Raw genomic sequence first — 17,599 nt, 5'->3', positions numbered from 1 at the left:
TTGCATGTAGGAACTCTTCAGATGCATCCCTAACTCGTGAGAGTGAAACTGCAACTATCCAATACATGCAATAAGTAAAACCAAGATTGAATGTTGGTTTCACACCATAACTTTACAGTCATTTCGGAAAGATTTTGTGTACCAATAGAAAATTTTTAAACCCAACACAAAGAAAACTAGGCTAAATTTTGATCCATATTTCCTCTTGCTTGAAGAAAGTTTGCATATTTTACAGTGTGCTTATATAATGATTTTTTTTTACAGGAATGGATGGATGGATGAATGACTCCAATACTCATATTCACCCCAGGGGTTTATTTTAAGGAATTAAGCACTTTATGCTTAATTTCCATTAACACCTTCATTAACATGGATGACATGTTAAACAAGTGAAACAAAGGCTAGAAAGCTTCTTAGGGAATCCGAGGGGTTATTTTTAGTGCTTGTAGGATTTTCTTGCTGAAAACAGTTACCTGCATAAATGAAAGTTCTAATGTTAGAGGAGGCAGCTACCGTCTTAAGGTTAAAAGGGGTTTTCTATGGCTAACCCTAAAAAGCTAGCAAACCCACTCCACATAATACTGTTGTCACCCTGTTATAGTCCGTGACATGGATTTATTCTTAAATGTCCTAAACATTTCTCAGTCGGTTTTTATTTGTGTATCAGTTGGTTGGTTTAAAGACAATAGCCCCGGAGCTGTAGTAAATGTAAGAAGTTCTGGGGACTTATTCCTAAATGTTCAGACAAGTTCACAGCGCGCATTTATTTGCTGCAATGGAAAGATTCAGAGAGCTTGGGACAGAACAGCCGAATCTCGCTTTCGAGGACCTGAAGTACCGAACAAAAGGTCCCAAGGTATCTGTCCCACTTCCCTTTAGGTTGGATGTATTAAACAATACGAAGGAACAGCTCAACGTTTCACCAATTTCCAAAGCTAAATTATTGACTAAACACCCCAGAGCGAAACCTGCGCTCAAAAAAAATAAAAAAAATAAAAAAATAACAAGTGACCCAGGCGGCCGCTCAGCCCGGTGCGCAGCGGGGCCCGGGGCGTCCCATCGCCAGTCCAACGCCGGCGCGAAAGGCGGAGCGCTAGTGGCGAGGAGAGGAAACCCAAACTGTGGGCTTTAAGATCATCCACAAATGATCCCCTAGATCCCGAGGGAGAGGGGTGTCTCTCCTTTCCATTGTCGCCCTACCCCCAGGTCCGGGTACTGTTCCCTCCACCGTCCGCGCGCAGCACACTCTACACCAGCCCCGGGTGGTCGCCGCTTTGGTGATGCCAGAAGCTCGGGGCGGAGGAGCAGGCGCCGGGGGCGTCCGGCCCGGTGCCCGGGGCAGCGCGCCACTCACCGATGCGGCTGAAACTCTCCGACAAAGTTCTCCGCAACTTCTTCATCTTGCCGATCTTCTCGGCCGGCTGCGGCTCAATGAGGTCGCACATCTGGGCGACGCGGGGCTCCGGCAACTTCCCCAAACTGGTCCAGAGCGGAGCGCAGACAACAGCGAGGGCGCGCGGCAAGAAGGCGGCGCCTCCTCCTCCTCCTCCTCCTCCTCCTCCTCCACCTCCTCCTCCGGCCAGGAGGCGACGCGCTGGGCTCAGGAGGCGAGTGGCGAGCTGCAGGCTCTGCTCCGGCCTGGGCCGCGGCTGGGCGGGCGGGGGCGTTTACGTGGTGCCGGGGGCGGCCGCCATCGCCGCAGTCGCGGCGGCCCCGCGCCGCGCCGCCGCCGCCCGGCTCATTTTCCCTCCTTTGTAACCGAGAGCAGCGCGGCCGGCGGCCGACAGCGGGGGTGGCGCGGCCGGAGGCGGGGCGGGGACGGGCTGGGAACAAGGTGCGGGAGCCGGGGGTCGCCGGAGCGCTCGGGGCACAGGCGGGGAGAAGTTCTCAGCCCCGAGTTTCGGGCGTTAGGGAGAAAGAGCCGCGGCGCGGAACCGCCACCCGCCCCGCCCTAACCGCCCCTCCCGCCGCTTCCGCCCCGCCTCCCCCTTGGCAAAGGACCCCGGGCTCGGGACCCCAGGGGGACCTTGGCTCCCCGGCTCGGAGTCCGCGTCCTCCGCGGGCCTCTAGCCCCGCTCGCGCCCCCGCGGCGCCCCCTCCCGGCCGCCCCCGCGCGCCTCCCCCGGCCCTGCCCGCCCCGCCCGCGCGCTCCAGAACCCAGGCGGTTGGAGGGCCTCGAACAGGCAGGGCTGGGAGCGGGCCGCTACTGGGGACTCCTCCTCGCGCTTTGGGGAGGCCACCCAAGGAAAGGCTCTGGATCTCGGTCGTTTATGACTGATTTTCTCCTTGCCACGAACGCGTGTGAAAAGGGCGAGGACCTGGGGGGAGGGGGTGGCCACCACCACTACCTCTGGGTCGGGGGAGTGGAAAGGCCTCGGAGACGCACTCAGGTTTGAGGGCGACTTTTTCTTTTCCCACTTTTGCTAGGGAGGTTGTTAAGTTGGGCCCGTTTTTTAGGGGAGTCAAGTGCAAAGGCAGAAGCGTCAACTGTAACCTCCCAAGGCACGGTTAAGTGCTGTTTCCTTCACCGCTGTGCCACACTGAGTGACTGATGGGAATGTAGATGCAGCTGATTTCTGATATAAATACCCAGTTCTATAGTAAATAGCAATGGGATTCTAGAATGTATTACCAATTCTGGAATATATAGGTAATCTAGAATTACCAATATATTCTAGAATTGGTAATTCTAGATTGCCGATTCTAGATTACCAATTCTAGCATGTATTTCTAAATTGGAAGACTTGGAGCCAAAAAAGATTCCGACCTCCTCTTCCCCGGCCTCAAAAAATAAATTCTAAAAAGGAGGACGTTGGGGGAGGCTTTATAAAATCCCAAAACAAACAGTTCAGGCAGCAAACACACATCGTCTTCATTCTATTAAAACGTGGTGCAGCGAACACTCCAAACATCACTCTCCCAAGGGAGAGAGAAGGAAGATGGGGGAGGGACTGAATGTTGATTTGGGGCCAGCAAACTCCTTATGAATAGAAATTTAGTAATCTTGAGTCATCTGGCTGTGTAAGTAATAAGAGCTTGTGTGTGACAATGCTGTTTGGTTTAAAGGAAGTTTTGGGGAGTTTGTGTTTTGTTAAAAGATTTTTATCTTAAAACAAAAACTAGCCCCCTGCCTTCCTTAAATTGTGAGGTAGAACACTTCGACTTGCTCTCCTCTGCACTGAGCATATTATAGGCTCTTGATAGATGGCAGCTGATAACAGACAGGAAGTCAAGCCAAGCAAAGGAGGGTGGGGAATTCATCAAGATGCAAGAAGGCTGGGTCCTAGTGACCATAATTAGATATTATAGACAGCACCAAGTATGGCCTCAGACAGGAAAAAGTTTGACTTTTACCACTTCCTCAGATTACTTAGGGAGAAAGTTATCAGCAGCTATGAATGAAAAAACAAAAGCAACCAATTAAAATACTGATGGGTTCTATTACCGAGTCAACAAAGTTGAAGAAATAGTTACTAATGTAATAAGCTTTGAGTACGGTGTGTCTGTGGCTATCCTATTCACTCTGACAATGACTACTAGCTCATATAGGTAAATACACATATAGCTACAGATACAGATTCTCCATTTTACCTCCCCAGTATTTAATATTTCCAACCTTTTTAAAGGTCAACTTCTGCTTGAATAAATCATGGTATATGCATACAAAGGTATAGTAAGTAAACACTTTTTTTAGATAAGTCAATATGTATTGATGTGTAAATATGTCTAGGGTAAGTGAGTAACAAGCAAATTTATCATTAAATCATTTGTGGGGAAAAATATACAGATGTATGTTTCCACATGCACAGAAAATTTCTCCAGAAAAAGAACAAAGAACGATTAAGTGTGCATACCCAGAATAAACAGAACATGTCCTTTGCCCTTATACCTTTAAGTACAATTTGAATGTTTTACCCAAAGAACACATTACTTATAAATACTAATAAAAATACTAATTTAAAACATAAAAATAATATTTACTTCATTTTTACCTACCCTACTCCAAAACTTCTGCTTTCGTGTCTCCAAAATAAACCTCACCTCATTACAATAGTATTCCTAACAGGAGAGATAGTGGTTAGTAATGGACCAAATAAACCTTGTCAGTTATGAATAACCAACTTCCCGTTATATGCTTAACAACTTCCTTTGTTGGTTATATATTAAAATTATTAATTTTGTAAGAAACTGTGACACAAAGGAGGACATTTTTAACTGGATAGTTTTAAAATGTATACACTTAGGGGCGCCTGGGTGGCGCAGTCGGTTAAGCGTCCGACTTCAGCCAGGTCACGATCTCCCGGTCCGTGAGTTCGAGCCCCGCGTCGGGCTCTGGGCTGATGGCTCAGAGCCTGGAGCCTGTTTCCGATTCTTGTCTCCCTCTCTCTCTGCCCCTCCCCTGTTCATGCTCTGTCTCTCTCTGTCCCAAAAATAAATAAACGTTGAAAAAAAAATTTAAAAAAAAAAATGTATACACTTAATAGGAATCATCTCTTTACACAGTTATTTGTTTCACTTATGTCTTTATCCTACATTTTTAAGTTCCCTGAGGGAAGAGAGTCTGTATACAAAAAGTACAATGTTTATTTCATAGTTAGTGTAAGCTAAATTTTTATGTGTATTCATTTTTGAGAGATGGAGGAAGAGAGAGCATGGGTGGGGGAGGGGCAGAAAGAGAGAGACACACACAGAATCCAAAGCAGCAGAGCCTGATGCAGGGCTCGAACCCACAGACCATGAGATCATGACCTGAGCTGAAGTCGGACACTTAACCAACTGAGCCACCTAGGTGCCTCATCACAGTGGATGTAAATTAAATGTCAAGTGAATGTAGAATGTATCACTGCCCCTGAGAAGTGATGCGTTGTCCTCAGAAACAAAGATGACTATCCAGCATCTGTGTGGCATATGTATTTTCAGTGGGAGGATGGATCTGTGCCAGTCCTCCATCCAAACTTCTGGTTCACAAGGTTATAGTTTGGCTGGACCGAATTAAAGGTGCAGTATCTGAATACAAACACATAAACTTACCTAGAGGCTGAACCCAACATGAGTTGACCTTAATCAAATTCATCGATTAAAGCATGCATATATATTAATTAGGCCTTGAGGAGTAGCAACAGTGGCTGGACATCCACCACAACTCATGGGTTCTAGTCCCTACTCTAAATGTTGTGTGGCCTTAAATAAAGTGACTTACCCACTTTCTTATCTGTAAAAAAAAAAGGGAGGGGGCTTGAACTAGGTGACCTCCAGGGTCATTCATTCCTGCAAAATTCTGATTTTAAGTTGAATGGTGAAATTTCTCCTCTCCCAGCTTATGTACTAAAAGGTAGATTTATTAATGAGGAGTAATTAACATGCAAGTAAGATGGACAAAGACAAAGACCATCGACAAAAATTAGGTAAAATTTAAGATACATTATTTCTAGTTCTGCTATACATTAATTACGCTTTTATTATAAATGGATCTTGCCCATATAAGAAAAATAGCAGGCTAATATGCTGGCAGTAAATTTTAAGGGAATGAATCCTACTCCAAAGAAGATAAATTATAGAGGATTTGATTAGAATCTATAATCTAGCAAAAGGAGAAAACAGACTTACTGACCTGAAACGGTATGAAAAGATATTATCAGTAAAATAAAATCTATGAAACAAGGATGTCAAGTACGTAGGGAATAGAGTGGGAAAGCAAAATTAAAAACAGAAAATGTATGTTTATTAATGTAAAATTTTAGAATTTAACCAAAGGGTAAATATTAAGACATACAGTCAGGTTGTAATTATTGAAGTGGTGGAAATTTACCTAATTAAATATCCTCTTAGAAATCTAAATAGTCACCCTAGTTAATTATTTTTAGGATCAAGTATTATCCTCCTTTTTTGAACACAGCCAGCAGGAACTGAAGTAGCACAAGTTTAAGTGACTTATACAAAGTTCCCAGTGAGTCATCAGTGAAACTGGCACATGGAATCCAAAACTCTTGTCACCAACTTTTGGTTAATGTCTAGCCTTAAGGGTTCCCCCCCCTTTTTTTTTGACATAGAGCAAATTAAAATAAAAAAGGGAAGGGGTGGGGTGCCTGGGTGGCGCAGTCGGTTAAGCGTCCGACTTCAGCCAGGTCATGATCTCGCGGTCCGGGAGTTCGAGCCCCACGTCAGGCTCTGGGCTGATGGCTCAGAGCCTGGAGCCTGTTTCCGATTCTGTGTCTCCCTCTCTCTCTGCCCCTCCCCCATTCATGCTCTGTCTCTCTCTGTCCCAAAAATAAATAAACGTTGAAAAAAAAATTTTTTTAAAAAGGGGAAGGGGAATGAAGGGTTGTTATATCCACACTTAGGTAAATGGAGCTCCCCATCCTTCCCCCTCCCTGTCTATCCACTACCCATTGCCTAGTGACTCCTAATTTCAATCCCTTTCACATTTACAGGAATCATTCTTGTTGCCGCAAACATCCGGGCTTGTGCAGAACTAAGACCTGTATTTGTCTAATTGTTTTATAGGTAATTCTCTGTTTGTTCATCATATATTTCAAGAGACCTAAGGACCTAAATAAATTGATCTACTTGCAAATGGCTGTAGTATGAACAAAGAAGCTGCCAAAACATCCAAATGATGTCACTATTAATTAACTCAGAATAGTTTTGAAGAAAATAAACTACCAGGGTCAAAGCATGCATTGAAATACTGGTGAACTGCCCTGTCCTATTAAACCATGTTTAAATATTAATGTTACCTTGTTCCTGTTTTCAATTATTATATAATTTGTACAATGGAAGTCCATAGAAGAAAATACCAACCATGACATAACTCACTGAATCATGCTGTTTGGTGTTATTTGTGTGTGTGATACAGATGTGTCATCAAGAAAGGGTCCTCATTTATGCAATTTCAGTGCATCATGTTGCAGATCCATCAGAATTAAACTTCAGGGACCAGTCCTTTAATTGAATTCTGAACATGGATGTGAAAATGGTCAGAAGCAAATGTTTTAGTGAACCAAAACCTTATGCCTTTTGGTCAGTACAGACAAGTCCTGTTAGGAACAATATGTTCAGAAATGCAGCTCTTGTATCAAAAACACCCTAATCTTTCTTTCCAAGGCACTTGACAGTTCATCTGCATTCACATGCCTATTCTAATCAAGGCTTCTAAGCCAAAAAAAGTGTCCATAGGATAATTACGTTGATGGTGTCATCAGACATATCACATTCCCTAGCAAAACTCACTATTTATTATTTTTAAATGTAATTGAAATACTTATGGTTTTATAATGTGCTATAAATTGATGCTTTCATTTTAACCCATACTACTCCAAGAGACATTATCATTACCACCGTGTTACAAAAGGAAATGAGCCTAGCGATGCCTAGATGCCACCCCCAAAATCATCACACAGCTTCCAGTTTTAGATGAGACACAGTTTGGTTACTAAAAACTTTTCTTTTATAAAGAAATTTTGTGTCATGATATATGACATTTTCTTTTTCTTTTGATACACTTTGGGTATAATCATGGTTGTCCTTTTGGAAAGAAAGAACTATTCCAAAGCAGAGAAAGTTCTAAAAACAAACTCAAGCAGGTTAATGGATAGATAAAAACTCCTAAATTCCAGTACTATATTTTCTTTTTTCATACCTTATGGGAAAATATTAAAGGTGTGGTATTCAAAGGTAATACAATTGACTTTGAAAAAGAGGCTCCTTTCTACTTGGTGCTTGTAAATGAGCTAAACATTCTAAAACTATCACTTATTGGGCCGTTGCAGCACGCATCAGAGTAGTGGATTCATAAAATGTAATTTGGTCATAACTAACATTTAATATAATATTCCTCACCTATGAGAATGAGTCATACCAAAATTACTTGGTGTCTTAGTCTGTTTGGGCTGCTATAAATGGAATACCATAGACTGGGTGGCTTTTTTTTTTTAATTTTTTTTAACGTTTATTTATTTTTGAGACAGAGAGAGACAGAGCATGAATGGGGGAGGGTCAGAGAGAGAGGGAGACACAGAATCTGAAGCAGGCTCCAGGCTCTGAGCTGTCAGCACAGAGCCCGATGCGGGGCTTGAACTCACGGACCGTGAGATCATGACCTGAGCCGAAGTCAGACACTTAACCGACTGAGCCACCCAGGCGCCCCAACTGGGTGGCTTTTAAACAACAGAAATTTATTTTCCACATTTCTGGAGGCTGAAAGTCAAATCAGGAAACCAGCATGGTTGACTTCAGCTGAGAACTCTCTTCCAAGGTGAAGACCGTCAACTTCTCACTGTTGAGAAGTGGGGAGGGAGCTCCCTGGGACATATTTTACAAGGGCACTAATCTCATTCATGAGAGCTTCATACTTATAATCTAATCATCTCCCAAAGACCCTCCAAATACCATCATATTGGGGATTGTTTCAACATATGAATTTTGGGGAAACACAAACATTCAATCTGTGCATTTGGGGAGCATTTTCAAAGGATCATTCTAGAGCATCCTAGGCAGAGACTGGAGAAGCAGGAGGAGAAAGGGGCACATATAGATTGAAAAAGACTCCAAGATGATTCTTGTACAACCCCCAACAAGTAGTAAGAATCATTGATTTAGTCCCTTAAATGGCAACATGATGGTTGTTATTTGATGAAAGCCAGACAGGGAAGACAACGTAGAAATATTCATGGAGCATAAAAGACAGTAATGCTGGAGAGGTAACATCCTAGGTGTGTTTCAAATGGTAAAACAGAAACCAGGGATAGGAGCCATAAGATACTCTCAGTTCTAGAACCTTTTGTGATGGCCTATATAGTATCACCAATCCTCTGCTTCTTCATCTATAAACAACAGAGAGAGAATTGTTCTGGTCCTACCAGCCAAAAATTATCTCCTTTTCCTAATCAAATATATTTGATTTCTTCTAATTACAAACCAAAAAAACCAGACATAGGCCAATTGAGTTGAACAGAAAGGATTGAGAGAATCGTTTTCTAGTACTATCTCTATTCTCTTATCATAAGCAAGTAATTTTACTTGACTTCATTTGTGTAATTACCAAATGCTTTTTTAAATTTAAATTCTAGTTAGTTAACATACAGTGTATTATTAGTTTCAGGTATAGAATTTAGTGATTCATTGCTTACATATAATACCTGATGCTCGTTACAAGTGCACTCCTTAGTCCCCATCATCTGTTTAACCCATTCTCCACCACCACCCCCCACCTTCCCTCTGGTAACTATCAGTTTGTTCTCTACAGTTAGGTGTCTATTTCTTGGTCAAATGCATTTTGATACTTACCATGTCCCAAGCACTGTGCTAGGAGCAGGATATACTGCAGTGAAAGAGGTGGAGCACAGTCATAGCCCCTGCCTGTACAGAGCCTGCAGACTAGTGAGAGAAAATGAAAAGTGACCCGTTTTATATTTTTAAGTTTATTTATTAATTTTGAGAGAGAGAGAGCACTTGTGCACACGTGAGTGGGGGAGGGCCAGAGAGAGAGGAAAGAGAGAACCCCAAGCAGGCTCCCCATTGTTAGTACAGAGCCCCACTCAGAGCTCAATCTCACAAAACATGAGATCATGACCTGAGCCAAAATCAAGAGCTGGACGCTTAACCGATTGAGCCACCCAGTCGCACCCCCTCCCCATTTTAAAACAGAGGAAGAACTGGGTGCTATCGATACCGTGCATCAGAGAGATTTCTCTTGCTTCTGAAGGTCAGAGATGTCCACCACATAAATTGAGACCTGAAAGATCCACAGAAGTAGTCAGGTGACAGGCAGGAGTTCCTGGAAGAGAAATCAGCACTTGGGGCCAGATGGCATAGGAAGAACATAGTGCATTCAAGAAACTGAAAGATGGTCTGAATATAGAACAGATATGAAATAGTCTGGTGAATTTGACAAGGACCAAAAAGTACACACTTTAGTAATCATGTAGTAAAGGCTATGTATGTTTTAGTTACTATTAGAAATGTCAGACAACACTCATGGTACTTTCTGTTCCTCTTAAAAACCCACAAAGCTTTAGTGAATGGACTTTTTTTAAGCAAAAGTACACATGCAGGTAGATAATAAAAGAAGAAACCAAAACAATTTTGGAAGCTGGAAAAATCGTAATTGAGTAGTTATTGACTTGTCAGTCCCAAGAAAGCTGAATCCTAAGCCAGCAGTTGCCAGGGCTGAGAGGCAACCTACTGAAGGTTGATAACTGAATGTCAAGACACTTAACTTTCTTTCCTCACCTTCTTCCCATAGTTCTGACCAACCAATTGTCCTACAGTGAAACCCACATTTGACAGGCCCAACCATGTAAATTGAGTTGCCTAAAACTTTTTAGTGCCTGTTTCCTAGACATAGGCAGACAGTCAAAAATCTCCAGACAGCTGATGGAATATTCTAATAAGAAAGAGGCCAAAACTAACATAGAAAAGCAACCAGGAAGAAATAAAGACTATGCAGGAGTGGGAGAGGGAGGGTATTAGTATCTTCAAAGATTCAAAGACAGTGAAATACTATAAGATACTGTAGTTATTAGACAAGAACAGGATGCTACAAATGGTTTTAAAAGTAGTGGCCAGGGGGCAAAATGGATTCTTGGATATTAAAAATATCATGGTATAAAATAAAACTTCAGGTGAAGGTTTAAAACATAAAGATGAGGAACTATCCCAGGAAGTAAAAAAAAAGAAAAAAAAAAAGATGGGAAGTAAACAAAAAGAGAAGAGAGATTTTTTTTTTTAAGTTTTATTTATTTTTGAGACAGAGAGAGACAGAGCATGAACGGGGGAGGGGCAGAGAGAGAGGGAGACACAGAATCTGAAGCAGGCTCCAGGCTCTGAGCCATCAGCCCAGAGCCAACGCGGGGCTCGAACTCACTGACGGCGAGATCATAAACTGAGCTGAAGTCGGACGCTTAACCAACTGAGCCACCCAGGCGCCCCTGAGAGATTTTTTTTTACATGAGTAGGTACAGACTAGTCCAAGAAGTTCAATATCTGAATAATGGGAGTTCCAGAAAGAGAGAATGGAGAAAATGGAGGGGAGAAATTATCAAGGAAATTTCCTGGAATGAAAGGACATGACTTCCCCAATTGAAACAGTCTATTGAGCTCCCAAGACGATGGATGAAAACAGACCTACACAGAGACACATCATTATAAAATTGCAAAATCCTGTGGACAAATAGAATATTCTAAAAACCCTCAGAAAAGAAAAACAAGATTCTAAAAAGAATTAGGGACCAGAATGACTTCAGACATCTCAATAGCCACACTGGATGCTAGAAAATAGTAGAAGAAAGTAACTTGTAATGTAGAGTTCCCCAGCCAAATTATTCCTTAAGTGGGAAGGTAGAATATACATTTTTCAGACATGGAAAGATAAAAAATGTTGCTTTATAGGTCATTTCTCAGGAATCTATCAGAGGATTTGTTCAACCAAAATAAGAAAAGAGAAAATGGAATCCAGGAAATGAGATTCTAATGCATGAGTAAGAAAGGATGATGGTGAAGGGAAAATCTAAGACCACAGCTCTGAAGGAAGCTCAAAGACCAACAAATCTGGTGGACTAGAGTGGGACAGAGGCCCTGGGGGAAAGATCATTGAGAAAATGGCATGGATAGAATAACTGATGTTTAAAGTATGTTGAGGGAAAATTTACCAAACTGAGGGTGTGGACAGTTTAGGAATGTATTAATGATAAATATGTAGAAAGTACACAGTTCAGTGCCCAGAGGTAGGCATGATCACCCGCTCAGGAATTTATTTGACTGTCCAGACACAATGCACCCACCAGTGAATATAAATGAGGTATATTTAGTAATAACACTAAGATGGGGGCTCCCAGAAGGGAAAGGGTTCATTCAGGGGTCTGGTGAGAGAGTGAGCAAAGGGCTAGGAGTAGTCTGGGGCTTTCACTGTGGTTAAAGGGTAGAATCAGCATGGTGGGGATTCCACCTCGCATGGGCTAGAGCCTGAGCTATATTTGAAATTCCTGTCAACTCTTAGAGGTAAAGGCCTATACAGTTCTTCTACTTTTGGTTGCCCAGATGTGGGGGAGATAGAAAAGATGAGTGGAGATTGAAAACTGTTAACAAACATCAAAAATGGCCTCTTTATTACAAAACCAAGTTACAGGGGGGCAGAGGGAAGACTGTAATTAACTCAAGAAAAAAACAAAAGTTGAACAGGAAGGGAAATTTTTCATAGCATACTATATGCTGTGATTTACAAAGTCCTATCAGTACAGATACTAAATGCAATATAATTAAGTTACAGCCACATTGAGAAGATGAAGAATGGGAAGTGTTCATGTATGTGATAGGTATCATAGGAGTTGGTGAAAATAAGCTGAATCTTCAACTTTTAGAATTGGAAGTCATTGACTTTTTTTTTTTTTAAATAGCAATATAAACATGTTCTTTAGGGATATGGAAATGATTCCAAAGGAGTCAGGTAAAATAATTAACAGTGGTTGCCTCTTGGGAGCTGAAGCATAAGAGATGACATATAGTAATGTGGGACAGGGTATGTCGGAGGACTGCTGTTTTGTTTGTTTATAACAAGTATTAATGTATAACTTTTTGAACACACATAATTAAATTACCCCCAAATTTGACTTTTTCCTTAAAGGTAATGGGGAGCTATGAATCAGCTTGCAGCTCTAAACAATGAGGCTGTGGCATGATAGTGAGATCAAATTTGCATTTTTTTAAATTTTTTTTTTAACGTTTATTTATTTTTGAGACAGAGAGAGACAGAGCATGAACAGGGGAGGGTCAGAGAGAGGGAGACACAGAATCTGAAACAGGCTCCAGGCTCTGAGCTGTCAGCACAGAGCCCGACGCGGGGCTTGAACTCACTGACCGTGAGATCATGACCTGAGCCAAAGTTGGCCACTTAACCTACTGAGCCACCCAGGCGCCCCCAAATTTGCATTTTATTAAGATTATTCTAGTTATTTTGTAGAGAACAATTAGAAGGAAGAAAGAATGGATACAGACGTGTCTATTAGGAAGCTTAATCTAGCCCAGAATCTAGACAGGAAGTGATGTTGGCCTGGATTCAGATATGGCAACAGAAGTAAGTAAAAGACAGATTTGCGAGTATTTTGTGGTTGATTGGACTGTGGTCTGGAAGAGGAAAAATTCAAGACTCATACTGTATTTTCTGGTTTGGACAAGGGGTGGGTGGGGGCCATTCATTAAGATAGGACATCCATAAGAGGAGCAGGTTTGGAGGAAGTGGAATGGTTTTAAGTATTGGCTATCCAAGCAGAATGGCTATAAGGATACTGCAGATATGGACCTAGAGCTCAGGAGAGAAAGCTGGGCTGGAGACATAGATTTGGAATCAGCAGCATAGGATAACAATTGAAATCTAGGAGTGGGTGAGATTGCTCAGGGAGTGGGTGTCGAGTAACCAGCATCAAAAGCAGAGCCTGAAGGAACATAAACAAGGGCATAAGGAGAGGAGTCAGCAAAGGGAAATGAGAGAGAACAAGCAGAGAAGTGGTAGGAAGGCCTATGTACTATCGAAGTCAGATAAAAAGTTCAACATTATCCAATAAAGTCAAAAGGGTGACTTGAGAGATGGAAACAAATGCACTGGAGGGGCAAAGGGAAGGGCCATGTCTGTGGAGCAGTGGGCCAGTTTGCAGTGTACCTATGAGCCAAGGCATTCATTTTAATCTCTGTTTAACAGATAATAATAGGAAATTTTCTTGAGACTTTATTATGGGCCAGATATTGTATGATGTTCTTTATATACTTTATTTCATTTAACCCTCAAAACAAAACAATATCATTTCTATGAAATAGATGCTATTATTAACATCCCCATTTTTCAAATGAGGAAGCTGAAGTTTGAAGAAGGTACTTAATTCCTTAAAGGAATAGAGATAGCAAGCAGACAGGCTGGAATTTGATCTCAAGGGTCTAACTCCAGAATGTACACTCTAAGCATCATACTATACCCTCTAAGTGATCTGCCATAAATAACACTATTCACTCATCCATTCAACAAGCCTGCTGTGTGCCAGGCACTATTCCAGGTGCTAGTGACCGACAGTGTGCAAAGCAATGCCCCTGAACTCACAGGTAGATAGTAACCTTCCATTGGAGGAGATAGTAAACAAATTTAAAAATTCAAGTATATTTTCAGTACTTAGTGTAATGAACCCTAAGAAAGCAGGGTAAGTTGCTTGACAGTGGCTAGAGAACATTGTTATTTCAGATCATAGGTCTTCCTAAGATGATATTTCAGCAAAAACCTGCATAAATTCAGTGACCAAGCATGAAAAGATGCATTCCAGGCTGAAGGAAGTGGAAGTGACACCATCTGAGGCAGGGCGGAGGCAGGAGTGGGTGCAGAAAGATCAAGGAGAAATTGGTAAGCCATAAAGTTGGTAAGGGAGGCAGACCTATATCATGTTCAGCCTCAGAGGTAAGACTTTAGCTGTTGTTCTTTTTTTCAGTTTATTTTTTAATGTTTTTTTTTAATTTTTTATTTTTGAGAGAGAAAGAGAGAGCACAAGCACCAGCAGGATAGGGGCAAAGAGAGAGGGGGACAGAGGATCTGAAGTGGGCTCTGCACTGACAGCAGCAAGCCCAGTGTAGGTCTCGAACTCACGAACCCTGAGATCATGACCTGAGCTGAAGTCAGATGCTCGACCAACTGAGCCATCGAGGCTCCCTATTAGGTTTATTTGTTTATTTTGAGAGAGAGCCCTTGAGTGAGGGAAGAGCAGAGAGAGAATCCCAAACAGGCTCCACTCAGTGTGGAGCCAGATACAGTACTCCATCTCACGACAGTGAGATCATGACCTGAGCCAATATCAAGTCAGATGCTTAACTGACAGAGCCACCCAGGCACCCCAGAGTTTAGCTGTTTTCTAAGAATGATAAGAAGTCTTGGGAAGATTTTGAACAGACCAGTGATAAACTCTGACTCACATTTTATTAACTTGTAAGAGAGCCCAGACTTTGGATTCTGTGACCCTCGCTCTTTACATTATTATCTAGAATTGAGATGCCATGTGGCTACCAAGCACTTGAAATTTGCCCAGTCTAACTTGATACATACTCTAAGTGTTAAATACACCCCAGATTTCAAAGACTTGGTACTGGGGTGCCTGGATGGCTTAGTCGGTTGATTGTCCAACTCTTGGTTTTGGCTCAGGTCATGATATCACGGTTTGTGAGTTCAAGCCCTGTGTCTGGCTCCATGCTGACAGTGCAGAGTCTGCTTGGGATTCTATCTCTCTCCTTCTCTCTCTGCCCCTCCCTCTCTCACTTTCTCTGTCACGCTCTCTAAAAAGTAAATAAATAAACTTAAAAAAAAAGTCTTGGTACCAACAATAGAATAGATCTCATAAACAATTATTTATATTCATTATACGTTGAAATTATGATATTTTAGGTATATAGGCTTGAATAAAATATAACATTCAGATTAATTTCACCTACTTCTTTTTGACTTTTTAAAAGATGTAGCTACTAGAAAATTTTAAATTTCATATGTGGCTTGTGTTATATTTTTATTAGACAGCCCTAGTCTAGACAACTTCCCTTCTGTTCTCAGCTTCCTAATGCAGTGAAGACAAATGAAATAACTTGTGTAGGGCATTTTGAGTTTTCTTAAGGAAACACATTATGTAACAACAAGCTAAATTATTGAGGATGATAGTCAGCCAAAAAATGTACCATTCTTTATAAGCCAAAGATAATGTTACTGACTTGGTTGTGGTTTTGTGTTGTTTTTCCAACAGTGGTGATGAGTTTGCACAAAGTCATCTGTAATGTTTCTCTCCCCACCCATTCCACCCCCTCCTTATGCTCCCTTATAACTAAAACAGCATGTTTTTTTTTAATACCTGGCCAAGGTTAAGAATGCAGTTCTCCAGCCATGGAAAGTTTTCTCTGTGCAAAGCACTCAGTCCTATATAGGTTTGAACCTCAGTCTATGTAATGTGAAATTCTAATTGTCTGGTATACCCAGCAAGCAGCTTCCAAATGTCAATAATTATATCTATAATCATAATAATAAAATACTCTTGGTTTCTTATATTTAATTTTAAATATAGTCGATTAGAATGTACTCTTACTGAAAAAATTGACACACAAGCTTTGACCAAGAAATTTGTTTTTCTTTGTGAGTTTGTATCTGTGAAAATTCTCACAATGTTATAAATTAAATCATATTTTGATTTACATACTGTAGCGTTAAAAATATTATTATAAGACATTGGGCTTATTGGGGATGATATAACTATATTACTCTATCTGAGGTCTTGAATACCAGTAAGAAAACGTAAGCATCAGATGGACCCTCCTTCATCTCTGCCTACTCACTTCTCCTCCCACTTTCTTGTTTTCTCCTGACAGGTAGATGACAGGCCTTCACTCTCAATTTTCAGTCTCTACTGTTAAGCTCTGGATTCATTTTCCTTCTCAAGGACGTAACTCGCTGCTTTGCCTAACCTTTCTCTCCTGCATGTCACAATCTCCTACTCTACTGGATCATCTCCATCAGCAACAAACAGCTTTGAAATCTCTCATCTTTAAGCACACACACACACCTCCCTTGTCCCCACATTTCCTTCCCTAAACTTTATAGTTTCTCTACTTCTCTTTATGGCAAAATCTTTCAAAAGGGTTGCCTGTAACTCTGCTTCCATTTCTTCATCTCCCATTCATTCTTCAATGTACTAGTTAGGTTTCCTTCCCCCTGCTGAAATCACTCTTGTCGAGAGCAACCTAAGACCTTCATGAAACCAAATGCAAAAGACCTCTCTGTCCTCATCTTATAGTGCTCTCAGAGTACTTGTGATTATGTGATACAGTTGGCTACACCTTGAAGTTGAAATACTCTTGGCTTCCATGATGCTATACTCTGGTTTCCCACCTATCCAATTGGTTACTCATTCTCAATCTCCTTACCAGCTCCTGTGTTTCTATCAGACCCCTAAATGTTGAGGACCCTCAGATTCCTTGGCCTTTTCTCTTTATCTACTCTTTTTGTAGGTCATTTCAATCATTCTCATAACTTTAATAGCCATCTAAATGCTGATAATCCCCAAATGTATGCCCCAAATGTAAAGTCCAGATCCACATACCCATAAGTTGAGTCTCAACTACATATCTCAAACTTTACACGTCTACAAATAAAATACTGATGTATTCTTCTCATACTAAAAGTAATAAGAATATGGGACACCTGGGTGGCCCAGTCAGCTAAACAACCAACTCTTGATTTCAGCTCAGATTATGATCTCATGGTTTCATGAGTTCGAGCCCTTTGTGGGGTTCTACACACTGACCTCACACAGAATCTACTTGGGATTCTGTCTCTCCCTCTCTCTCTGCCCCTCCCCCACTGACGGTCTCAAAATAAATAAATAAACTTAAAAAAATTAAAGTAGTAAGAATAGTAGTAAGACAAGGAGGAGAAGAAGGAAAGGGATAAAAAGGAAGGAAGGAAAGAAGGAAGAAAGGGAAGAAGGATCAAAAGATGAATTACATTTTTGCTCTAACCAAAAATCAAGATGCCCCTTAATTCCCATATTTAATCATATTTATAATATGATTAACTATATTTAATCCATCAGCAAAC

At 41.4% G+C, this 17,599-nt stretch overlaps 1 protein-coding gene across 3 annotated transcripts in view; it reads right to left on the bottom strand.

Moving 5' to 3' along the window:
- CDK14 (cyclin dependent kinase 14) overlaps positions 1-17,599 on the bottom strand; it is a 605,513-nt gene that overhangs the window by 576,390 nt on the left and 11,524 nt on the right. The window contains exon 1 of one of the 3 annotated variants that reach the window (XM_043588812.1): positions 1,355-2,081. The exons of 1 other annotated variant lie outside the window; for it this stretch is intronic. In XM_043588812.1, the coding sequence (XP_043444747.1) occupies positions 1,355-1,445 (91 nt within the window). In that variant the 5' untranslated portion in view covers positions 1,446-2,081. Of the gene's footprint in view, positions 1-1,354; positions 2,082-17,599 lie in introns of those variants that run through there. One more of the 3 variants, XM_043588813.1, reaches the window with a different exon arrangement.

Source organism: Prionailurus bengalensis, chromosome A2 (genome assembly GCF_016509475.1).
Source record: "Prionailurus bengalensis isolate Pbe53 chromosome A2, Fcat_Pben_1.1_paternal_pri, whole genome shotgun sequence".
Lineage (NCBI taxonomy): Eukaryota > Metazoa > Chordata > Mammalia > Carnivora > Felidae > Prionailurus > Prionailurus bengalensis.
Note: the sequence above shows the minus strand (reverse complement) of the source record. Positions and strands in the feature narration are given on the sequence as shown.